The sequence below is a fragment of the Mus pahari genome, chromosome 2 (assembly GCF_900095145.1).
Source record: "Mus pahari chromosome 2, PAHARI_EIJ_v1.1, whole genome shotgun sequence".
NCBI classification, from domain to species: Eukaryota; Metazoa; Chordata; class Mammalia; order Rodentia; family Muridae; genus Mus; species Mus pahari.
The window spans coordinates 102,815,424-102,841,351 of record NC_034591.1 but is presented as its reverse complement, the minus strand read 5'-3'; the positions used below and the strand labels follow the sequence as shown (position 1 = coordinate 102,841,351).

At 44.8% G+C, this 25,928-nt stretch overlaps 2 protein-coding genes across 5 annotated transcripts; one reads left to right on the top strand and one right to left on the bottom strand.

The window, feature by feature from the left end:
- Nucleotides 1-4,352: 4,352 nt before the first annotated feature.
- Nucleotides 4,353-10,229, bottom strand: LOC110317018 (probable N-acetyltransferase CML1). The gene is made up of 2 exons (XM_021191356.2): nucleotides 10,107-10,229; nucleotides 4,353-5,218 (listed from the first exon to the last, which is right to left on the bottom strand). Exon 2 carries the CDS (start codon nucleotides 5,173-5,175, stop codon nucleotides 4,477-4,479), a length of 699 nt encoding a protein of 232 aa, XP_021047015.1. The 5' UTR covers nucleotides 5,176-5,218; nucleotides 10,107-10,229; the 3' UTR covers nucleotides 4,353-4,476.
- A 60-nt stretch (nucleotides 10,230-10,289) lies between these two features.
- On the top strand, nucleotides 10,290-24,899 carry Tprkb (TP53RK binding protein). 4 transcript variants are annotated; one of them, XM_029535073.1, is made up of 7 exons: nucleotides 10,309-10,366; nucleotides 11,944-11,975; nucleotides 15,016-15,106; nucleotides 17,652-17,814; nucleotides 21,080-21,202; nucleotides 22,697-22,873; nucleotides 24,187-24,899. In XM_029535073.1, exons 4-7 carry the CDS (start codon nucleotides 17,674-17,676, stop codon nucleotides 24,271-24,273), a joined length of 528 nt encoding a protein of 175 aa, XP_029390933.1. In that variant the 5' UTR covers nucleotides 10,309-10,366; nucleotides 11,944-11,975; nucleotides 15,016-15,106; nucleotides 17,652-17,673; the 3' UTR covers nucleotides 24,274-24,899. The 4 variants fall into 4 exon arrangements, with proteins under 4 accessions (XP_021047233.1, XP_029390933.1, XP_029390935.1 ...); XM_029535075.1 differs by lacking the exon at nucleotides 10,309-10,366 and adding an exon at nucleotides 10,602-10,757; XM_021191574.2 differs by lacking the exon at nucleotides 11,944-11,975 and having other exon boundaries at nucleotides 10,290-10,366.
- The last annotated feature ends 1,029 nt before the right edge of the window (nucleotides 24,900-25,928 follow it).

Sequence of the window (25,928 nt, the reverse complement as noted above, 5' to 3'; positions counted from 1 at the left end):
GGCCAGGGAGCCTTAATCTTAATCAGAGGAGAATTGTTAAGAGCTGGATTTTTCCTTCCACTGTGGGATCCTGGCATTGAACTTGGTGTCCCTACCATGGAAAGAGTGGGATAAAGAGGCGGCAGGAACTCCTCAGTTGGTGTTGGTGTGAGTCTGTTACTGTGTGCACTACTAATACCAGTGTCCAAGTTAGCCAGCTCCACAGCACCTCTAATGCCTGCACACAGGGGACGCTGCCCCACCACACTCTGAATGCCGGTGCAGGGATGAGCTGCCCCAAAGCAACCTTGCCAGCCATGCCAGTTACTAAACACATCCTCCCCTTTGTGCACTGCTGGTACAGTTTATTAATGTGTGTCTGGAAGATGATTTGTGAAGCTCTTATTTTCTCCTCAGGATGTGTTTGATCCCTGTGAGCCTCTGACCAGGAAAACAAAATGTTTCCATTTCCCAGGGAGGAAGTTAACTGAAGTTCTCATGATTCTCAAAGGATCATTTGAGCCCCTGTAAGAACAATGTTCTCTACAGTAACCAGTGAATTCCAGAGCCTGTGTTATGCTTTGGAAAAGCTGCTCATTTCTACCTAGAATGTAGTGCTGTGAGGAAAGGAGATGTAGGAGCTAGGGATAGGCCCAGGCAGAAAAGTGCTTGCCAATAACTATTAGGACCTGAGTTGGATCCATAGTATCCACGTTTATGTCTGAGGCATGGCCAGCTCTTGTAAATCCTAGCTCTGAGGAGGCAGAAACCAGACTATCCCTAGGACTTTTTGCAGCCAGTGGACTCTAATAAATGAGTCCCAAGTTCCACTGAGAGACTGTTTCAAAAAGAGGGTGGCGTGCTCCTCTAACCTCTGCAGATATGTGTATCAACCTATATGGGTAAGGGGGTGGAGAAAAGAGACAGGAGATATGCTTTCAGGGGTCACGTGTATTTGCCTCCTTGGATAAGAAGCCAGCAGGGATAAGGTGGAGGAGGGGCTGTGTAAACCAGTGGTCATTCTTGCTCCCCAGGATTGGGAAAGACAAGCAAGGCTTTGTGTCAGTATGGAGGAGGTGGCTTTGGCACACCCCAGCCACCACTCAGAACCCAGCCAGCCCTAAGCCTCCAGCTGCATTTTAGGGGAGCCCAGTGGCTCACAGGCTGTGCGATGGCCTCCTGCTGCCAGCCTCCTACTTACCCCATCCCAAGCTGTGTGCTCAGCAGCCTTGAGCTGGGCTGGCTCATGGCCACTCTGGCTTTGTTGTTCTGTTTTTNCTGGCTTTGCTGCAGCTCTGTTCAGTCCCCAGAGAGAAAAGCATGGCCTTCGGGGTCAGTTGCTTTGGGGACAGAATTTAGATGNGTCNCAACTGGCTGTNGNAGATGCCTTCACAGCCCTTTGCGCCCAGGTCAGCACTTACCCTCCTGCCACCCTCTGCCCTGGAGACTGGGCCTCTGTACTGCCACAGCCAGGGTTCCGCACTGGGGATGAGGTGGGAGGCCTGGGAGAGAGTGAGCCGGTGCTTTGTCTGGGGCCTCCTTGAGGACAGGGTCTATTCCCAGCTGTCCAGGGTCCCCAAACCTTCCCTCCCTTCCTGTCCAGAACAGGCAGCCTTGGTGACTTCAAACTTCTGCTCTTCCTGTTCAGGCTCACAGTCACAGCATGCTGGCTTTAGAGCATCCTCAGTGTGAGTCCTGCCTGTCCCTGTGGTACTCAGCTCTACATCACTGTCACAGAGTAGGGTGGGAAGAGATGAGTCCTGAGTAGGTGGCGTCTGGATTTCTCTCAGCAGAGCCCCAGACTAGGTCCAACTTGGATCACAGCAAGGGCTGAGCAGTCCAGAGCTGGCTGAAGGACAGTGGCTATAGCAGGTGTCCTCTCCCTGCAGTGGGGATGGACACCTTGGCAAGTAGAAACTAACATGCTGTTCTTTGTCCCCTAGAGTGGAGTGGGTGGACGAACCTACCTGAGAAGTCCTGGGGTTTAGGCGCAGGGGCAGCACCTATACAGAGGCTGCCCTCGGGCATAGCTTCGTATGTAGGTAGTCACATAGACCAGAGCCTTGTTTCTCCCAGAGGCCCAGTGAGACACATGTTTTTGGCTATCAGGAACATCTGCTAATTTGTATTCTAGCAGTTTGTGGCCATCTTTTTGGGTTAGAGGACACACTACAGTGCCATGAAGTCTGGTATTGGGAGCATTCCCACTGCCACAGAGCCACTGTGTTGAGACTAGGCTGGCCGGACTATGCTAAAATTAGTGCATTTAAAACAAAGATGTCCAACGTGGAAGTCCTTTCTGCAGGGGTAGGAAAGAACACATTCGTGGTTGAACAGGGAATACCCCAGTGTGATGCCAACACTGTATTTCAATGGCATTGTTCTAGACTTAAGGAAACTTTCCCCTGTCACCCCGCCTGCAGCTACACCCACCCCATGCTTCTGTAAACAACAGAAGTCTGTGGTGGAGGATAGCTTCACCTTGATCCACCTCACTCTATCTTGACACCTATTAAATTGTGTGAGGCAAAGCAACAAGAAACTCCTATCTTCATGAGTGAGCATCAAGTGTCCTATTTAAGAGCCCAAGATAGGCTTCCAACATCCCCACAGTCTAGGAGGTAGGCATTACTCCTCTGGGTCCCTGCATCTCAAGAGGGCACCAGGGATCTTGAGGAGACTGCTAGTGTGTGGCATGTGAGCACTGTTAACTCCTAAGGTTTACACACATCTCCAAGGAGTGGAGGAGACATTTACAATGACAAGCATTGGGGCGCTTTTCTTGCAGAAATAAGAAGATATTCCAGGTTGGACACTGACAGACCAGATAAATCCTACAATCCACATCTAGCTTAGTTGAATTAGTGAGTTTATTGTGTCTAGGAATGGGAGCAAAGAGCTAATACAGGAGCCTGGATGATTCAAAGGCAGCTTCATCCCTGAAAAGCCACAGGCATGACTTTCAAACCTTCCTGGAGCCCTGCGCCACTTGCAAGCAGCAGCTCTGAAAGGCCAGTCTCTCCTCCCCAGCAGTCGCTGCTAATAGAACCTTGGGGTGGGCCTCAGTGGACCCTTTAGGTTCCAGGTGCTTCCTGATCTTGTCAGTCTTGGGCCTCTTTTGCTTACTGAACAAGTCTCATGAGCTTTCAGAAAGTAACTATTTCCTAGGAAGTGAAACCCTACTTTCTGAAAGGAGCAGTGTTTAGTTTCCTAGGAAACAGTCATAGCAAACTTCCTACTGAGAGCACTGCTGTAAGAGAAAGCGATAGAGACAGTTTTTTTTTCTAATTTCCAAATAAGGAGACGATAGTGACTGTGCACACGTGTGTGCACACCTATATTCTATTTCTGAGGAGTCAGAGCTCTTCTATGTGAGGATGACAGGGCTCTTGAATCCCAAACACAGGCGACAGTTCGAAATGTACCTTTACTGAAGTCTGGGGGGTGGGTGGGTAAAGGAGATTTTCGAGTATTTTGTATAACTGCATGCCTTTTTAATGAAAGCCTCTACTCTGAGGACGTGAACACCATCTAAAACAACTCAAAACCCTGGGAAGCTGGTCTTCACCCAACAACCTTCTGATACTTGCATCAGTATCCAGCACTGGGGAGCTCCTGTCTCCTTTGTGGGTTGGGCTTAGCTGTAATGATACCTGTGTGCATGAAGACCGTACAATAAGAAACTCAGTGTATACGTGTGTGAAACTGTCAAAGAATAAAAAAAAAAAAAGTGGACTCAAGGTATTATTCACTAAGTCTGAGAAGGTCATTGACCACAGGCTCATGGCTTCCTGGAACACAGGAACACACAGAGAGAAACCTTCATGCTCACTTCCCATGTTTCCATCTAACCAACTCAGTGTCCTGGGGCTAGGTGAGTAGCCCTCTCCAGCCCTACAGAAACGTCTGAGCCACATTCAAAAGTGAAATCCATGATGCCAACGTCACCCATCCAACTACGAAGACCCGAGGAGGAGACACTACTGTCACCTCAGAACTGTTGTCACTGAGGGCTGAAGTGGCATTGGACCGGACTCTGAGCACCGGCCGGGCTTTCCAACTTTCTGTGAGAGTCTTGGCCTATGAATTTTTTGCCTTCCAGAGTTGCCTAGATCCCAGACCAGGTTTCCAAAGCTGGGGCCACGCCCTGTGGGTGGGGCAGGCACTTTGTACAATTCAAGGGTACTGAGAACTAAGCAATTAATGGCAGAGCCTAGAATTGAAAAAAAAAAAAAGTGAAATCCATACAGTAGTATTTTGCAGTTTATAATGCAACAGTAACATGGGGCTAGGTATATGAAACACAGGCACCCCAGACACCTAGAATGTAGCAGTGCTCCCAACCCCCCACTCAGCCTTCACATGCATTAGAATCTGGTGTGTGCCAACAAGCTTTTATTGTTAATCACACTGACATGACGGGGTTCACTGGTTCCAATAGCAGAGTGCAGAGAAGTGTGCTTGCTGCACAGGAGCATAAGGTCACAGCCACCCTTCCTAGGCAGAAGGGAAGGAGTACTTTAATTGAATTGTATAAATATCTGCTAACCTCCAGAACATACTCATGAAGTACTGGCCTGTCTTCTTGAAGCCCATGCCCAGGTAGAGAGTCACAGCACCTTGCTGCAAGGTGCTGGTTTCAAGGACAACATCACTGTAACCCTGGTCCCTTGCAAACTGGAGGACAGTTCTGGTCAGTGCTTTCGCTATCCCCTGTCCTCGATGCTGTGAGGACACAGACAGACGGAAGAGCTGCAGCTGCTTCCTCCCTAACGGAGGATCCTTGACTGGCTGAGCAGCCACTGTGCCCACCACCTGTCCTCCAGTCTCAGCCACCCAGAAGCAGGCACCATGTACATTCAGGTAAGACTTGGTGATGTCAGCCATGTCTGTCTGCAAACACAGGGCCACATAGTCCTTCCAGGGCTGTCTGGCAAGGAGCCGCAGGAGTAGGAGCAGAACAAAGATGCATATAACAGCCAGTAACCAGGAGCCAGACACCAGGACCAGGGCAAGGGGCACCCCAAGTAAGAGTAGTTGGGTTCGGGGCAGCATAAGCATGTGCCGAAAGGTGGAGGGGATGTACTCTTCCATGCCCTTGGTGAACACATCCACGACTCTTTTATGGTCGCTGTCCTGGTACTGGCGGATGTGATAGGGAACCATGGGAGACTTCTGGGCCTCAAATGTTGGCATCCAGGAAAGACAGCTATACCTGCCTGCACACCTTCCTTGAACCCTGCAGAAGAGAGAAGCCATGTGAGTCTCCTGAACTTCCCTTTCCCAACCTCCCAGGACCCATGTGGGTCCTGTCCAAGGGTATATTTTTCTGCTGTCACTAACATTGAGAGGAAGTATTATGCTAGCAGGACCTGATTACTCCCCTGCATCCTCCCAGTTTTAGCCTCTAGCCACTGGGTGCTTTCTCTCTCTCATCCTCTCTGAGCAGCTGTGTCTTCACCTGTAGATCAGGAAAAGGGAACTTTTTTAATGCGCTGACCTATATGCAGCATACATATAAACTGTTCCTTCTCTCATTACTTAGTTACAGGCTCTTTGGGGTCTGGTACGGAGATGGCACCTTTGTGCAGGAAGATGTGATGTCCTAAGAACTATGTTTCCGGCCGGGCGGTGGTGGCGCATGCCTTTAGTCCCAGTACTTGGGAGGCAGAGGCAGGCGGATGTCTGAGTTCGAGGCCAGCCTGGTCTACAAAGTGAGTTCCAGGACAGCCAGGGCTATATAGAGAAACCCTGTCTCGAAAAAAACCAAAAAAAAAAAAAAAAAGAAAAAAAGAACTGTGTTTCCTAGTCACAGTCCCTGCATCACAGAGCCGTGTTTCCAAGCTCAAGTTCCAGCAAAGCCTCTTTCCCTTGACTAGAAAGACTTGATGTGGTGAAAGGCAAAGGGTCAACCCCTAGTGCGCACCCTTAAATATTGTGTAATACAAGCCCCAACCTTGCCTCTCTTCCTCTCATCTGGTACCACAGAGCCAGAAGTGTCTGAAATGGTTCCCACTCCTAAGTAGCATTAAGTAGAAGGTGCTGGTGCCTGCCCTCCCTCTGGGCAGTAGATCTGGGGAGGAAATTCCTTGGATGGCTCCAGAATAATTGTAAACCAAAGTCAAGAACTGGACTGTGAAGGTGACACACATCCATTTTCCTTGTGACCCCATGGAATAAACCAGGACAAGCAAGCTCTGGAATGGTACACTGGACCCCACCCTTATGAAGCCCCCCCTATCTTCTTCCTGGTTCCTTTTTAGTGTTTTTCTCCAGTTCCAGCCTGGTTATCTGAATGCACCTGCTAAGACAGTGTTTCTTAACTTGAGGGTCAAATAACCCTTTTACAGGGGCCACCCAAGACCCGACATATCAGGTATTGACATTATGATTAATAACAGTAGCAAAATTACAGTTAATGTTTGGGGGTCACCACAACAGGAGAAACTGTATTAAAGGTTTGGGGACCACTGTGTTAGGAGGACCTGGGGTCTGGTGTGACTGTGTGCTCGCACCTCCTGCCTCGGTATGGGCCTTTATAGCAGTGTTTGTCCCTGCCTCAGCTGTAGCGGCTCCTACTAAAATGATCTGTAGTCTACACTGACCTCCCTGCTCCTTAGCCATAGCATGAAGGACACAACTGTTGTGTCTCATGAACCCCCTTCCATCCCAGTAGATCTGCTTTCCAAATAACAGTCCCCAGGTCGGGCAGCCACTGGAGTTAAGCCATGCTCACATCCAGGGGATCTTCTCACACCAGCCAACATCAGCATCACTTTACTGATATGGGCAAGAGTGGCTTAACTGGCTCTCTTTCCCACATAAACATGAGAGATTTTATTTAAACAAAGTATGAGAATATTTTTGTAAGGACAAAAAGGGAATATTTTATTTTTATTATTTATCTTTAAGTCAGGGTCTCACTGTCTATAACTACCTAGCTCTACAGGAAATCACTACATAGACCAGGGTGGGCTCAAACTCATGGAGATCTACCTGCTTCTGCTTCTCCAGTTCTGCAATCAGAGGCACTGCTACAGTGCCCAGTGAAAGGGAGTATTTTAGATAATGAAGGATTTTTGTACAATAAAACAGGATTTTGCCTTGGGTAAGATGACTAGATTTTTTTCCCCAAATGAAAACAAACAAAAAAATGAGGGTAAAACCAGCAAGCTGAAGGGAGTGGAAAGCAGGGGTGCACAAAGTCTTTGGGAACAACTTTCAATGGTGTGGTCCTGTGCTGTTACACCCACACAACCTAAAAGTCGGTAGTTTAGAACAGTGAGTTCTTGTAAGACTGGAAGATATAAATCTGCTCTCAGCATTTGCGAAAATACTTAAAAACACAAAAAAGTTGAATTACTTATGCTTTTTGTTATGATTGTCAGAATTTTAACTACTTAGGAAACCCAGTCTTAAGCTGATGTTCATTAAGTCTAATTTGTTTATGTTAACACCTTTAAATAACCACTTTTATAAATAATTTTTCCAGGTAAATTTAATACTCTATGTATCTGTGTGTAGCAGTCTGAACTTGTTTGCAGTTAAAGACATTTAATTCATACAGAGTGATTGACACATGCTCTTTTTTATACAGAAATCATTATGGCCAATATAATTCTTTTTTTATCTCTACTATTTTTAACCAGTCCCATTCAGATTTAAAAACAAAACCAAATTATAATCAGTACTGTTAAAATCCTGGTCTATATGTCTTCACCTTGACAAAAGACATACCTGTTGCTGTATCCATAATACATAACTTGGTTCACCTGTGTATGATCATTAACACTGTTCCCCATTATGGGTCTAAAGTTTATTTTTAAATAGTTAATGCTGTAGACCTTTGACCCTACCCAACCAAAGAACCTAAATTTTGCTTCAAAAACAAAACTGGGCAGATTGATAAATAATAGGGGGGGAGGCTCTTCAGTTTTGTATAATTCTTCGATCTATGTGGTGACACAAACTGTTGTGTATATGTATGTATATGTGTGTGTTGTGTGTGTATATATATGTGTGTGTGTATATATATATATATATATATATATATATCTTGTATTCTATAAACTTTCTAAAGCACAGCAGTCAAACTGCTTTTCTCCAAATCAGAACTGTTAATGTTACTAATTTTTCCTAGGCGTGTGTTCATGTGCTCCTCTCGACTCTTCTCTTTAAGCAATGATAATTCAACAGTGCACATTGTGAGCAATGCTTCCTGAGGATTAAAACGCATCACCTACTGGGATTTAAAAACCTAAGTAGATAAGTTAAAAGCATCTATAGACATTTGCTTATTTGTAATTGGTATCATTACTACTGTGTGCGCCATGGCTTGAGTGGAGATCGGAAGGCAAGCTCGTGCAGTTCGTTTTTTGCCTTCCTCCTTAGGTGGGCTCAGGGGATTTATTCAGGTCTCAGGCTTGCTGGGCTACCTTGATGTACTGCATACTTTAACACTAGCTTTCCTTAAATATTTGCTCACTAGTTCTGTTTTGTGTTCTCCTTTAAGAATTATATGGCTGTTGCCTGCAGACATTCTGCAGAAATACAGCCTCTAATGGACATCCCCATTAGTGATTTAATGGAGATGCAAGGACGTCACCAACAGGATAAACAAAAGGTAAAAAAAAAAAAAAAAAGACAAGGTAGGCTCTAGGGTTTATTGGCATTAATTCCTTGACATCTGTCACTCATTCATACCTTCAATACAGAATCAGATAGGTTGGGACAGATCTCAGCCCAGGGACGAGAGAGAAGATCAAACCACTACAACCAAACAATAGTATCTTCAGAGAACATTCTCCAGAGGTGTGGAAGTGTCAGAATTAGAATCAAGTCACACTGCCATGATGCTGCTTGTCTGAAATTCCAGCACTGGGGAAGCTGAAACAAGGGCTACAAGTGCTCGACAGTCTGGCCCTCGTGAGTGAGACTGGACTCACTGTGGTGGACTTTCCAAAAGGAAAGCTGAGAAATTAGAGAAGGCTTTATACATGGTTACCTGACACTGTCTTCTAACTGGTTCAGACTTTTATTGTTTATTATTTCAGAACAAAGCATATTTCAGAAATTCTCACTCCAAGACACAGCTACTCCTGCTACATATGGTATGTTCTGATATACATCTTTTTGTGCCAGAGAATTTTCTTACAAGTAGTCATTCTGACAACCAACCAGGTGCATGGTGTCAGGATGTCATCTTTCATATGACACAGATCTCAGAGTTGCTATGGACAGTGAAGAATGATTGGGGACAGATAGGGACACTTTCATATTCTGTATTGTGAAGACACACTTGTCCTTCACACTGAGGAAAGGAAACAAAACCGACACCCTTTCATTTGTTTTGAGTTAACCTCCCAGGAATCTCTGGAAGAGTATAAGGTCGATTATCAGTAGAAACTAATTAGATTCTGCGTTCCAATGTGCCCAAGTCCAAACACCTGCAGACGAGGAGAAAGCCAAGAAAGTAACAAGCAAACATTATATGAGAAGTGTGTCAAGTGTGTCATGTTGACCATCTGGCCAGAGAGGCCAAACAAAATGGAGCTCCAGGACTATTGGCTGTCTTTGCCTATGGCCCTATCTCCTCCTTATATATCCTGCAGGGTGAAGATGGCATGGAATGCATATCTTTAGGGTAATTAACCTACTTTTTCAGACTGCTGGCTCTCTCTAGATAAACTGTAATTTTAAGATTCAAACCCTTTATTCATTGTGTTCTCTTGACAGGTAGCAAGGACTAAAATCCAGTCTCACTATCTTGGTGGCCATCCTTCTTTCCCCACGAGCAGTACCCTGGTCTTGCACAATTCCCTGAGGTTGATGGCTTCTGGGGACTTGATCCCAGCGTCGCATCCTCCCGTCTGCTCAAGAAATTTGCCTCTTTCCTCTGTAACAGCTGTGAGAGTCCACTTGTCTCTAGATCTCCAAGCACCGGAAGAGCTCCTTCAATGTAAGCCACAACCACGCCATACCCCCGTTTCCACCCGAGGGCACACTCGGTAAACTGAGTCTCGAAAGCTCTGATAAATTGTGACTCCCGTCCTGGCGAATATTTTTCTTTTCACAGGAAAAGGGTGTTCAACACAGGCTAAGAACAAGGCTGACACTCAACACCATACCTCAACTTCTAGGCCCGACCAGTGGGGTCTTTTCCACCTCCGAAGCCGGGACAAAATAGAAGTAGCTCTCCTCGCCCTCCGCCAGCAGCTCCTAGCGGTACTAGGAGTCCGCGCCACTTCCATATAAACAGAGCCAGGGGCACGCCCACCGGAAACTGGGCGCCTGGGCGCCCGTCCACCTATCAAACATTAAGCACTTCCGGAAGTAGAGAGCTCCGTTTCCTAGGGGACGATCTTCTGAAACGGGCGTAGGACGCAGGGTGAGTTCCGGCCTGTAGCTCTTTCCCTGCGGACAGTTTTGCGGGCGAAGTACGCGAGCCTTGGTCCGTGTTTGTCGCGAGCCCTCCGGGGCCTCGGGTGGAGAGCGACACAGTCTCAGGAGCGCGGCTCGCAACGGAAGGCCGCTCGGCTGCGCGCGCCGGGGCGCCCCCTGCAGGCGATGCCCGAGGTTGAGGCTGGCGGAGCCGCGTGCGGACCGCACGGGCACAGCCAGGCCCAGCGCTGGGCGGGAGGCGCGGCGGAGAAACGAGTCGCCTACATCCCCGGCTTTACCCGGGCCAGCAGCCTTGGCAGGAGGGACCCAGGCAGGAAGCCCTGAGGGTAGTAGGGACGCCCTGTTGGAAAGCCGGACCAGCCTAAGCCAGGGAGCAGGTTAGGATGCTAGGCAAACTTGCATTCATAACAGAATCGCTCTGGAGATAGAAGCCATTATTTGATAATCATATAACTGGATTAACAAAATCTTGAGCTGGGCAGTGGTGGCCCACGCCTTTAATCCCAGCACTTGGGAGGCAGAGGCAGGCGGATTTCTTGAGTTCGAGGCCAGCCTGGTCTACAGAGTGAGTTCCAGGACAGCCAGGGCTACACAGAGAAACCATGTCTTAAAACAAAACCCAAAAAACAAAATTTTGAGTTCAAGGCCCCAATTGCCCCTGAGGTAAACTATTAACTTTATAGTGCTATGAGCGGATTAATGATTTTTTTTATTTTTTATTTTTTTAAAATTCTTTCAACACCTTTTCTTTAAACCTGAAACAGCTCTTTTTTTTTTTTTTAAGATTTATTTATTTATTATATGTAAGTACACTGTAGCTGTCCTCAGACACTCCAGAAGAGGGTGTCAGATCTTGTTACGGGTGGTTGTGAGCCACCATGTGGTTGCTGGGATTTGAACTCCGGACCTTCGGAAGAGCAGTCGGGTGCTCTTACCCACTGAGCCATCTCACCAGCCCGATTTTTTTATTTTTATCTTTTAGTACAAAGTCCTAATCACTTTAATTCCCTACTTGGCCTCACCTTTTAATATCTCACATTGGGAACTAAATTTCAACATGACTCTTAGAGATGTCAAAACAGACCAATACAAGTGATGATTCCAAAGTTTCTGGTCAAAGCGACTCTTTCACTAAACCAGAGCAAACTGTACTGAGGCTTTCTAAAAGCCCCTTTCCCTTACTATTAAAAATCAGACCAGAGTTTTGATTCCAAGCACCCACATTGCATTTCACAAAAGTCTCTAACTCCAGTCCATGGAATCCAACGCCCTCTTCTGGCTGCTACAGGTATCAGGCAAGAATGTAGTACATCCTTTCCTGATTGTAAGTACTTAAATTTTGTTTGGTATCTGAAGAAGTTCAGAACATGCATAGTGGGATATTTTAAGAGTAAAATAAAAGTCACTTAATGATCCCAGTACTCAAGATTTCTGCATTTTGTTATGTTTTCTACTTTTTTCTATGCATGATTTTATATGCTTACAATATTCTTTGTCAATTAGATGCTAACATGAAAAAGACTGTGTCAGGATATTATTTATCAAATTCTTTTTCTGTAACAGAAACCCTCAGACATCATTCTGGAAAATCAGAGGTAACTTTCTGTTGTTTAAGTTTTGTGGGTTTTTTTTTTTTTTTTCCGAGACAGGGTTTCTCTGTATAGCCCTGGCTGTCCTGGAACTCACTTTGTAAACCAGGCTGGCCTCGAACTCAAAAATCCACCTGCCTCTGCCTCCCGAGTGCTGGGATTAAAGGCATGCACCACCACGCCCGGCTCCAGTTTTGTAGGTTTAAAAAATGTTAATATTTATTATTTTATGTGTATGGCTGTTTTGCCTGTATAGAGGTAGGTGTGTGTGCCACTTGTGTGCCTGGACCGGTGGAGGCCAGAAGAGGGCACTGGATCTGCTGGAGCTGGAGCTAGAGATAGTTGTGAGCCACCTTGTGAATGCTGGGTCCTGGTCGTCTGCAGGAGCAGCAAGTGGCCCTAGTGGCTGAGCTAACTCTCTAGGCTTCAGTCTCCCGTGCTTTGTTTCCTGAGGCAGAATCTCGTGTAGCACAGGCTAGTCTGCACTGGAGTTGTGTAGTTGAGGGTGACTTTGATCTCTTTTCAGATCAAAGTGTAACTTTATACACATTTAATAGGCTAGAAACTCAGAATAAAGAGTCAGCGCCATTTTGCTTGCGGGGAGGAAGGCCTAAGGGACTGGAACAAACCAGGGTGTTGAGGAAAATGTCCCAAGTCTGCTTCCAAAGGGCAGGGAACGTGAAGTTAGGGGTTAGGTGCCAGAATTAAGCATTGCCACATAATAGACATGTGTAGTAAAGAGAGTCCAAAAGTCTGTTTCATATAATAAATATGTAACGGCAGCCGGGCAGTGGTGGCGCACGCCTTTAATCCCAGCACTCAGGAGGCGGAGGCAGGTGGATTTCTTGAGTTTGAAGCCAGCCTGCTCTACAAAGTGAGTTCCAGGACAGCCAGGGCTACACAGAGAAACCCTGTCTCAAAAAAACAAAACAAAAAAATATGTAACAGTTTGGTTTTCAGAAAGTAATAGGTCAACCTTTAGAAGTGGCTTCAATTATGCAAGTACTAGGGCACCTCAAGTCCACATAACCAGCTAATGCTGATTCAGGCAAGTGTGACGCAGAACCAGTGTTTTAGGTCTTGTTATTTAGGCCGTAAGCCATCTCTTCAGCCAACATTTTGGGTTTATAAATGGCAGCCATTATTATATTTTGGGTTTTATTGTATATGTTCACTATAGCTTTTTTGTTATCTATTTTTGAGACGGGGTCTCACTGTGTAGCTCTGGCTATTCTGAAACTCACTATGTAGACCAGGCTAGCATCAAACCCACAGAGATTCACCTGCTTCTGCCTTCTGAGTGCTGGAACTAAAGGCATGTGCCACTATGCCCAGCATATGCTCACCATAGTTAAAAAAACAGTTGACACAAATTAAATGAAGATAGTTGAATTTTAGTGATAATCATGGTAATTCTTGAAATAATTCTTACACAGAATGAACCAGTATTGATTAATTGGCATTTTACACACACCAACCAAGAAAACTTAAAACAACTATCAAAGGCAGTCTACCCTAAGTAATGTATGGTAATATCTACTATTGGATATTTAAAAAGGGATGCTAAGAGCACTATAGTTCACTTGGAGCAAAAACAACCTGTCATTCATCCTAATCAGGATTTTTTTTTTTTTTTTTTTTTTGGTTTTTCGAGACAGGATTTCTCTGTGTAGCCCTGTCTGTCCTGGAACTCACTTTGTAGACCAGGCTGGCCTGGAACTCAGAAATCCACCTGCCTCTGCCTCCCAAGTTCTGGGATTAAAGGCGTGCGCCTCCACTGCCCAGTTTCCTAATCAGGATCTTAACAAAGCATTAGGTTTCCAGGAGAGACTATTCTAGAGTAGTTGGTAAATCTTTTGATAGTTTTACATCTGAAAAACCAGGAACAGGCTACACCTTGGAATCTGAAAACAACAGCCAGTCACACCATGACAAGATTCCCACTGTAGTGTAAGATGAAAAGGCCTTCCTTCAGCCATGTTCCCTGGCTCTAGATGAGCTTCATGTGTCCAGAATTCAGCTGTGTTTACACACTTGTGCCATCTGAGCCTTAGAAGTAGGTCTTTGTAAAGGGTAGTAATTTGCACAAAGACAAAAGTAGGCCTGAAGCTGGGCGTGGTGGTGCACACCTTTAATCCCAGCACTCGGGAGGCAGAGGCTGGCGGATTTCTGAGTTCGAGGCCAGTCTGGTCTACAAAGTGAGTTCCAGGACAGCCAGAGCTAACAGAGAAACCCTGTCTGGAAAAACCAAAAAAAAAAAAAAAAAGTAGGTCTGAATATGATTGTAACCATAGTTCTGGGTATGTCTGTGAGTCCTTCAGGCCAGCAACTTCACAGAAGGTGTGATGAGTGAAGAAGATTGTTGCTGTCAACAGGACTGTTCTTCTCTGAGGACAGCTGTTTCTGTACTCTTAAAGAGAAAACCAACATGTCCACTACTAACTACCCCTAGACTTGATGATTATCTTTTTGAAGGATCTGTCTCAAATATTCATCTTATTAATCTTCTCTCTAAAGCCTGTTTTTAGCACCTGTGTACCTTATCAGAGCTCCAGCCTCAAAAGTTTTCACCGTATTATCTGGGTCCCATCTCTTCCAAACCTCACACCAGCAGTGAAGTGTTAACCCAGACTAGCTGAACAGAAAGACCATCAGCGTCTGATTTCAGCCTGAGCCCAATTTTTCTGTCTTGATCCTTAGAGACAATGACTTCAAGGGTCCCTCTAATTCCTGCTCTACAGATCCCCACACCATTATCTGATGTGGGTGTCACTGTATGTTTCACACAGAAGATCCTGCTGCTAGCTGTGTCTGGGCCCCGGGGACCAAGGCTAGAAGTGCACACATTTCTTTTTCATATAAGCTCTGCATCATGTATTTAGAAGTACTTTGGATATAGATTAAGATAAAGATTCCCACTTTGAATGATGGGAGCAGAAGCCTCTGTCAGAACTGCTGGGCTGGCAGGGCTGGTAGCGAGGGTAGTTTGGGCTTGGATTACCTGTGTACAAGAGAAGGTTAAAGACATGTTTTGTTTTGTTTTCAGCCACTTTCCCGACTGTACAGACCCATGATTCCAATCTCCTGCAATCCTAAACTTCTGAGACTCTCCTGACCTCCACTGAACTGGATTCTCGGTGAGCACTAGCACACCTAGTTTTATCCGGTGCTCGGGATTGAACCCAAGGCTTTGTGCATTGCTTCTAGAGCACTCTACCTACTGAACTGTCTTCTCAGCCCCTTCTTTCACTATCTTTTTAATGAGCAGCCTTGAAATTATTTCAAGACTTTTCAATTTATGTGTAAACGTGTGCCTACAGATCCAGGTGCATGTGTTGCTGGGTGCCCATGGAGGCCAGAAAGAGGTGTCTGATACCTGGGAGTTGGAATTAGGAGTGGCTGTTAGCCTCCTGAGATCAGGGCTAAGAACCAAACCCAGGTGAAGAACAGCAAATACTCAGAAGTGCTCAACCGTCTCTTCAATCCCATGAGGAGCTTTTCTGAAACCTCCTCAGTTAGGCTGAGAGTAGGCTGAGCATGGTGGGAAAAGATGTGCCGCACTGCTGGTTCCAGGTCAGCCTGGCTCAGAGCCTGAGTCCCACAAGATTAAAGTGACACATTTAGTCACGTTTTATGTGTTTTTCATCCCTGTGGTTTTACTTATTGTTATTACTGCTTTGACAAATCAACACTACAACACTGATTGTGGGCATACCAGAAGAGGGCATTGGATTCCATTACAGATGGTTGTGAGCCACTATGTGGATGTGGTTGCTGGGAATTGAACTCAGGACCTCAGGAAGAGCTGTCAGTGCTCTTACTGCTAAGCCATCTCTCCAGCCCCCACATGACAACTTTTTTTTAAAAAAAAGTTTTAAAATGTATTCTTTTCGCATACAATATATCCTGACCAAAGCTTCCACTCCTTCCAGCCCTCCCCCAGCTCCCCTCTTCCCTAGATCCATTCCTCCCATCTCCCTTTAGAAAAAAGAAGGCAAAAAAAAAAAAAAAAAAAAAAGAAAAGAAAAGAAAAGAGAAGGCTTCTTAGGGATATCACCTGAACATGACACAACACGACACAATGCGACTAGGCAGAAGCTCTCACATCAAGGCTGGCTGGGCAAGGCAACCAGTAGGACTCAGTAAGAACAAAAGGGTCCTGAGAACAACCAGAAGAGTCAGACACGCCCACGCCCACGCCCACGCCCACTGAACTTTACAGCTTTTAGCCCTATTTAGTCACACCAAACCTTGCCATTGGTTGAATAGGTTGTTCTCAAGCTTTCAAGATGATAAAAAGGACATCTTATTTTATCACCATCAAACTTCCAATTAGTTCCTCAAGAAAGAAAACTAGAAGTGGATCTGACAGATGGAAAAGATGACTAGAACCTAGCAGATTGGCTAAACCAAAGAAAGAATCAGTTAAGACTTTGATGCTGGAGATGTTGCTCAACAGTAGAGTGTGCTTAGCCTTGGAAAGGCCCTAATTTCTGTGTCCATCATTAAAGAGAAAACTGATGATTGAAATTGTTCTTAAAATGTATTTATTTTTTCTGTAATGTGTAGCATGTCTGCTGTACCCAGGGCATCATTCACAATAGGTGAGACCTCATGCTGAGCACAACCCTATACTTCCTTTACATTATTACATTATAGATGGGAGCCAGCACAGCTGCTGAGAATTACTTAACAATTGTATGCTCTTGGTCAATTCCATGTTGAAATATATGTCTGAGTAAGGTATGGTATTTGAATATGATAAATTATTTTTCTTAATATTTGTGGTTGAGCTTTGTTAAAGTATAAATAAAATAGACTAGGAAGGATATGGTAAATTAAGGTCTCATTACTGCTGTATGTAATCTGTGATCTGCATTTCCTGGCATCCTGCATCTGGTTGTCTCTGAGGAGAGGGGTCTCTGGACAGAAGCTTCCCATCTTTCCAAGCAGCACGACAGCCACTTCCTTTGGCCTTTCCCCGGAAATGGGAGAACTAGAAATAGCTCAGCACAGTTAGAAACACACCTTATAAAGATGCCAAAGATGCTCTGGAAATGGACTTTTCTACTTTAGGAATTCTGTAGTTTATGAAATTAATTTGTTAGCTCCGTCAGCCTGATATAGTCTTCAGAGTTACCTGAGAAGGGACTCTTAATTGAAGGATTGTGCAGATCCTGTTGACCCATTGACCTATCTATGACGGGCTGCCTTGACTCTTAATTGCTGTGATGTAGAAGGGCTTAGCCCACTATGGGCAGCACCATTCCCTGCACAAGTGGTCCTTGACTGTATTAAAAATCTAGTTAGTTAAGCAGAAACCAGCAGCTGAGTGAGCAAACAATGTTCCTTTGTGGTTTTGAGATCCTGTAATTATAAGCCAAATGAGCCCTTTCCTCCCCTAAGGTGCTTCTGGTCAGACTGTTTCATCACAGCACTAGAAATAAAGCTAGAGAAGAAACAGGGAAGTGGAATGTAAGGATTTTGTTAAGATGGTTACATCTGAGTGTTTTCATATGCAGTTCTAGGGCTTGGGGGGCAGAGGCAGGAGGATGGAAGTACAGAGCAAGTTATAGGACAGTAAGACTGTCAGATGAGAAAGACAGACGAGGAGAAACTGGGTGGAAAAGATGGAGACAGTCTTTTACATTTAAGAACCTGATGATCTTTTGTTTTGTTCAGGAGAGTCCTCCTTGTCTATGAAATGCAGTTATCACAGCAGCTGGACTTGTTTCCTGAATGCAAGGTGACCCTTCTGTTATTTAAAGATGTAAAAAATGCAGGAGACTTGAGAAAAAAGGCTATGGAAGGATCTATTGATGGTTCATTGATAAATCCCAATGTGGTAAGTACAAAATATGGGAATGACTTAACCAAGACAGACATTTAAGAATATACTTGCCAGGAGTGGTGGCACACGCCTTTAATCCCAGCACTCAGGAGGCAGAGACAGGCGGATTTCTGAGTTCGAGGCCAGCCTGGTCTTCAAAGTGAGTTCCAGGACAGCCAGGGGTATACAGAGAAACTCTGTCTTGACCCCCCCTCCCCCCCAAAAAAAAGAATATGCTCATTTTACAGGTAAAAAGTGTTTGCCCAAGTTACACTTTGGTGTTTTAAAATAATAGAGTCTAAAATGTTGTATCCTGTCTTAGGAAGGGCTATGGCCTAGCTGTGAGCATATGTGTGTTCTGGCAGATGCCTGAGTTTTGTGCTTCTCATACGTGAAGTGTGAGTCTGAAGAAGAAGCCTGGTGTCTTAGCTACTGTTGTGTTGCTGTAAAGAGACACCATACCCAGGGCAGTTTATGAAAGAAAGCACGTAACTGGAGGCTGCTTACACTTTCAGAGGCTAGTCCATGACCATGATAGTGAGGCATGTGACAGCAGGCAGGCAGGCAGGTCACTAGGGCAATAGTAAGAGCTTACATCTGGCCCACAAGATGGAGGTAGAGAACACAACTGGGCCTATTGTGGCCTTTGGGGTTTCAAAAGCCCATCCCCAGGGACACCTCACACCCCAGTGACATCAGTGAATCCTCAAAGCCTAACTCCAGTGACACACCTCCTCGAACAAGGCCACATCTCCGATGATGGCTCTTCTTAATTCTCAACCTGACTACATCTGGAGTGAACTAAACCCTCCAAATGGCTGGGCATACCTGTGAGGGGATCTTTGCTTAAGTGAGTCATCTGAAGTGGGAAGATCCACTTCTAATCCAGATCTTTGAGGTGGGACAACACACCTTTAATCTAGATCCTTTGAAATCGTAAGATCTACCTCTAATCTGGGCCACACCTTCTTGGAAGCCTATATACATGACATGGAAAAAGGAAGCTCTCTCAACTTATTATAAAATGGGTCTCCTATAAAATAAGAAATAAATACTTCAAGAGAGAAGAACCAAGACATAGTCACAATCAAAGCAAAATCAAATTCCAGCTGTATAAACAATGTAATGCCCAGTATCTGGGATCCACTCATGATCTTCTGAGCTCCTTCAAAGGTCGTGTGTTACTCCAGCTCTGCCATCTGTATCATACACAACTTGTCTTCTAAGTTCAGGCAGCCTCTGTCCCGTTGCTGCTGCTATATACTGACATCTCCAAAATGTTAGGATCTCCTGCAACTAGGCCACACCTTCACCAATGGCCTTTTCTGGCCTCTCTCAGTGCCAAACCTTAGCTACTCTCCATGACCCCTTCATGCCTCCAAAACCAGTACCATCTGGGTCACTCTTAAACTTGCCAAGTTCAACTGCCAGCATACGGTACAACCTTGACTACCTCTGTTCACAGCTTCTGTGTGCTCTTAAGAAACACTTCTAAGAAATGATACTGGTGTCTTCTTTTTTTTTTAAAGATTTATTTATTTATTATATGTACACCCCAAAAGAGGGAGTCAGATCTTGTTAAGGATGGTTGTGAGCCACCATGTGGTTGCTGGGATTTGAACTCTGCACCTTTGGAAGAGCAGTTGCATGCTCTTACCCTCTGAGCCATATCTCCAGCCCCCACTGGTGTCTTCTTAATCACTGTAATTTCTCAGTTCCAGCTAACCAGCATCAGTTATCCCTGTAACTCAGATTTCTTCTCAGTGGTGCTGGTCTCTTGTTAATTATGGCTAACTCTTCAATCCCAGCTGATAAGATACAACAGATTCTTCATATAAAAAGCCCTGTGGAGTCTTTGCTTCCCTCTGAAACTTCACAAACCAGGCCTTCATTGTCTGCCCTGTTTTTTCCAAACTCCTACAGAATAGCTCACTGAACTCTCAACACTCTATGTGTGACTTCTATCCCAAAAGTCATCCACAATCCTCCCCAAAACATGGCCAGGTCCTTCACAGCAGTATTCCACTATCCTAATACCAACTTCTGTCTTAGGATTCAATTGCTATGAAACACCACAACCAAAGCAACTTGGAAAGGAAAGGGTTTATTTATTTGCCTTACATTTCCATATCACTGTTCATTAAACAAATCAAAGGAAGTCAGGACAGGAACACAAGCAAGGCAGGAACCTGGAGGCAGGAGCTGATGGCCATGGAGAAGAGCGCTTACTCACTTGCTTCCCATGACTTGCTCAGCCTGCTTTCTTAGACAACCCAGGACCACCAGCCTAGGGGTAGTCCCACCCATACTGTCCTGGGCCTTGTCACATCAATCCCTAGTTAAGAAAATGCTCTACAACCCTGCCTATGTATAGCCTGATCTTATTGAGGCATTTTCTCTCTCTCTTTTTTTTTTTTTAAAGATTTATTTATTTATTATATAAGTAAGTACACTGTAGCTGTCCTCAGACACTCCAGAAGAAGGAGTCAGATCTTGTTACCGATGGTTGTGAGCCACCATGTGGTTGCTGGGATTTGAACTCCGCACCTTTGGAAGAGCAGTCGGGTGCTCTTACCCACTGAGCCATCTCAGCAGCCCGAGGCATTTTCTCAGTTGAGGCTTCCTCCTCTCCAGTGACTCTAGCTTGTATCAAGTTGGCATATGATCTAGCCAGCAGGCCTTCCGGTCCTTTGTAAGCAACCCACCAGCTGAGAACCAGACATTCAAGTCTATGGACCTCTGGGGCCATTCTCATTCACACCAGCACAAATGGCAGAGTGGTTAAGAGCATGCAGTAAGGCGCCAGGGTTCCACTTACTGTGACTTAGGAAGGTGCCCTCTTGTTCTTTGCATTGTGCATATTCCAGCAGTCCTGCATGGGGAGTGCTGTGCATTGTCTCCCTGTGTTAGGTCAGACAGCAACTTGCCTGGTTCCCACAAGGTAAACAACAGGGCTGGGATTGAAACTCTGCCATCTTTATCCATCCAGTTACCTCATCTGTTCTATGAGTAGCTGATTTCATTGAGTATGTGGGGATTGAAGAAAACAATGCTGTTGAAGTTTAGGTTGTGGCCTATTCTGTATTCACCTACAAGAATCATGCAGCTTTAAAGTTATATAATTTTTTTGTGTTGCAACAGCCCTTGAAGTCATAGTTTTTAAATACAGTCCATAAGAATTATGATCAGATAAACAGCTGGACTAAGGTTACCTCAGGCAGGCACAAGGTTAGGGACACTCCTGATTTTTCTGTGCTAACTTTTATATTCTCCCTGGTAGGTTGTCGATCCATTTCAGATATTTGTGGCAGCAAACAAAGCCGTTCATCTCCACAGACTGGGAAAAATGAAGACAAGAACCCTGTCTACTGAAATTATCTTCAACCTCTCCCCAAATAATAATGTAATGTGGTGACTGTCTTTATTTCTCTTGTCCTTGTCATCTGTGACTGCCCAGCCCCGCTCCAGTGTGACACTGAGGGCTAGGTTTCTCCAAGTAAGCTGTTAGCACTAAGCCAAAGTAGCTATGTAGAGAGGTCTAGGCAGAGATGTTTAGCACAGTGGAGTTGGATTCTTGGTCAAAGTTTAACCCAGTGGGGCTAGTATCCTCAGTGCTTTCAGTGTTGTCTTAAGTAGACCCCTTGAGGATTTTTGTTTAAGAAACTGATGGAAACCCACATGATAAAATGTGAGGTATAGATACATTTTGTGTTATTCTCCATATAAATTTCTCAAGGTGGAGTCTTTATTATTTTTCATAGTCAGTACTAGGCACTTTCTGTGAGCTATTAGAGTCATTGACACCTGCTCGGTCACACAGCACACCACACCACAGCATAGAATTATTCATGGCTTGAAGTCTTCATATGAGTGCTTCCATTCTGGAGCGTGTGTGTGTGTGTGTGTGTGTGTGTGTGTGTGTGTGTGTGTGTGTATGCAAATATATGTGGTTAGGGGAGTACGGGTGCCTGAGTACCATGATGTGCTGTGGAGGTCTAGAGAATGTCCTTAGGTGTTGGCCCTGGCCTTGTACCTTGTTCTAGATAAGGTCTCTTTGTTTTTGTTTTTGCCATGGTATATACCAAGTTATCTGGCCTGCAGATTCCTGGGTTCTTCTGTCTCCACCTCCTATCTTGTTGTAGGAACACTGGGATTACAGATGATTGCTGCTGTGCCTGGCTATACATGGGTGCTAGGGAATTGAACGCTTATGTAGCAAGTGCTTTACCCACTGAGCCATCTCCCCAGCCCAAGAGTGCTGTTTAAATGAAAGCTATTGAGGTAATGACATTCTGTGTGTGACACATGGAAATGATGTCTGTACTCTGGTGATGAAATTTTGGTATTATTGCTGTTAATAACCAGCTACTAATATCAAAGGGAAAACTTAAGAAGTCTTTGGCATGAATTAAACCACACTTGGTTACAAAGTTTATAAAATCAGTCAGCACAGCTTCATAACTCATTAATAGAATCATTGGAAATAACTGAAAACATTCTTGTTTGAGACACATCTCTGGGGACAGAAAAACCAAATACGATCTTGATAATGAACAAGACAAAACTTAGTACCCTAAGATAAATGACAAGAGGAATACAAACTGAGGTCTGGAAAGGTCACCTGGAGACAGGGGTAGAGGTGTTTGTGTGCAAAGCCAGAAAGTCTGGACTTGATCCAGAGGAGCAAAGTGCAAGTATAAGCAGGGACAGCAGTGGTAGGTGCTGGGAAGGGGTCGTTAGGGGAGGAGCACTGGGAAACAGGGAGGCTGACTGAGCCAGCAGCACCAGCAGCACAGAGTCCAGACATGATGCTGGCAGCACAAAGTCCAGGCATGATGCTGGCAGCACAAAGTCCAGACATGACGCCGCCTCATTGTCCTTTGTTTCTTTTTCATAGATTTCAGAGGCTTTGAAGAAATTTGGCATCTCAGAAAGTAGCACTTCAGTTCTGATTGTTTGCATTGAAGATGGAAGCAAACAAGTACCTCGGGAACACCTAATATCTCAAGTGGAAGGCCAGCAGGTGCCCTTGGAAAGTCTTCCCGAAATAACAAGGCTCTCGGAGGTCAAGAAGGTTTGTAGTGCACATTTTGGTTTTGTTTGTTTGTTCGTTCGTTTGTTTGTTTCTTTGTTTTTGGCTTTTTGAGATAGGGTTTCTCTGTATAGCACTGGCTGTCCTGGAACTCACTTTGTAGACCAGGCTGGCCTCGAACTCAGAAATTCTCCTGCCTCTGCCTCCCGAGTGCTGAAATTAATGTAGTGCACATTTTGAAGAGTTCAGTAGATGAACTCTGCTGACACTGCTTGCTCATCACTGTTGTATGAATTTTGAATGATTAACATTTTAGTTAGCATACAAGATACTGGGACTCATTACATTAATACAAATCCTGTTACTGCTCTTTCTCATATCTACCTCCTCTCTTGTTCCCAATACCTTTTGAACTTTTAAGTATTAGTGCAGGATGGAAGATGACTCAGCAGTTGAGAGCACTTGCTATCCTTCCCAAGTGCCCTGGGCTGATTCCTGGCATGCTCATAGCCATCTCTGCTGCCACTTCCTGGGAATCCAATGTCTTCTTCTGGCCATCATGGGAACTGCACACATGTAGTATATACATTCTACAGGCAAAACACCCATACAAGTAAAAATTTAAAAAGCTTTAGAAATAGTAACATAGCCAGGCGTGGTGGTGCAAGCCTTTAATCCCGGCACTTGGGATGCAGAGGAAGGTGAATTTCTGAGTTCGAGGCCAGCCTGGTCTACAGAGTAAGTTCCAGGACAGCCAGAGCTACACAGAGAAACCCTGTCTCGAAAAACCAAAAACAACAAAAAAACAGAAATAGTAACATAATTTTATAAATTCTTTGAAAGTATTTATAAATGAAAACTCAGATGCGGAATGAAAACTGTAAGAAAAGGGATCTCTTTCAATATTAAATGACGCCAGGCATGGTGGCACACGCCTTTAATCCCAGCACTCGGGAGGCAGAGGCAGGCGAATTTCTGAGTTCGAGGCCAGCCTGGTCTACAAAGTGAGTTCCAGGACAGCCAGGGCTGCACAGAGAAACCCTGTCTCGAAAAAAACAAAACAAAACAAAACAAAATATTAAATGACTTTATGAAGTTAATTGCTAGATGCAGATTCTTAAAATTAATACAAATATGGTTTACATGTTCAGGAAACTTGGGTTTTTTATATTAATAACTACACTTCAAAAGAATATTTGACATTAGTGACAAATTGCCAACAACTTTGAATACTTTAAACGTATTTGTGATTTCAAATCATGAATGCCATAGTGAAATGATAAAACCACATATTCTTGTTTATGTAATAGCAGCACGTGGACATAGCATTCATAGATTGTCATTCACTTTTGCAGATATATAAACTGTCATCACAAGAAGAGAGGATTGGAACCTTATTGGATGGTATCATTTGTAGAATGTCAACAAAGGATGTTTTATAAGATAGTTAAAATGTCAACAGAAAATCACAGGGTTAATCGCTATAGCTTTTCTTCCCTAGTTGTACATTAACATATTCATCACAGGAAAAGGGAGAAGATACCACAACCGGCCCGACTGTTTTTACTTCTTAAAGTTAATCTCTGTCACTGGTTCTGTCATTGTCATCTAGTCTTCTGTTTGTATTTCAAGACATTTCATTTTTATACAATTGGAATAAAAAGTGCAAGCACCTAGAGAGGGCTACAGAGCTCAAGGCTTGTCCTCAGTAATCCCTCCATCAGTTGTCACCCACCTTCTACTTCCACATTGCCCTTTAAGCTCCGCATCCTGAGCATCTTATGCATAAGAGTTTAACTCTAAGCCAGGTGTGGTAACTCATTACAGTCCACTGCTCAGGAAGCTGAGGCAGGAGAAAGCCACAAGTTTGAGGTCAGCTTGGGATATGCCACAAGTTCCAGATCCAGCACTATGTTAAATCCTATCTCAATGAGTAAATAGCAATTCATTTAACTCTCTTAGCCACTTTTTAGGTAGATTTGTCTTTGTGCCCACTTTATACAACAGGCAGCTAAAAGAGTGTAGCAGTATTAACTGACTAGCCCAGGGTCATGTAACTAGTGCAAAATCATGTTTGATGGTTTCTTCTCCCCCTCACTTTATCTTGTATTGGATTGTATCCATCGAGATAGGCTTGGTCAAGGGTTAGCAAAGCTCTGTGAAGGGCCAGATAAGTGCTCTGCTCCTCAAAGGCCATCTCGTCTGGCTCCTGTTGCAATTACTCAATGCGACCTTTGCAGTCTGAAAGCAGTCACAGAGGACAGGTACATAGTGAGTGGCCTCTGTCCAGTGAGCCTTGACTTGAACAAGCAGTGGGCAGCCCTGGAGTTGAGACTGTAGACTCCAGAGTTGGTTAGGGTATAGTGACAGTCAACCCCTAAAGCTCACTGGCTCAGTACTGCAGAAGGAAGCAGAGGGAAACCCACAGCAGTGCTTTAGAGCCCCAGGCTGGGGCTTCTCAGCCTGGGCTTCTAGGTAACTGCACGGCTGGTCAGAAGCTCTGGGGAGGGCGGAGATGCCTAAAAGCATCCACATGGCAGTGGCAGGTATTGATCACCTCTTTTCATTCATACAAGTTCAAAAATGGTGACTCCTTGTTCCTCCCACAAGCACAGTCAGTTCTGCCCCTCCCATCCCCTCTAGAGCTCCGTCTGCAAAGCCAGGTGCTCCCTCATAGTGCAGGGCTGGGGTTGCTCTCCGGTGGTGGTTTGAATATGCTTGGCCCAGGGAGTGGCACTATTCGAAGATGAGGCCTTTTTGGAGTTGGTAAGACCTTGGCGGAAATGTGTCATTGTGGGCATGGGCTTTAAGAGACCCTCCCTCCTACTAGCCATGTGGGAGCCAGTCTTCTCTTAGCAACCTTCAGATGAAGATGTAGAACTCTCAGCTCCTTCTGCACCATGCCTGCCTAGACACTGCCATGCTCCTGCCTTGATGATAACAAACTGAACCTCTGAACCTGTAAGCCAGCTCAATTAAATGTTGTCCTTATAAGAGTTGCCTTGGTTATTGTGTCTGTTTACAGTAGTCAAACCCTAAGACATACCCTGTACCCAAAATTCCTTTCTGAGTCACACCTCTTGAGTGTTCAGACAAG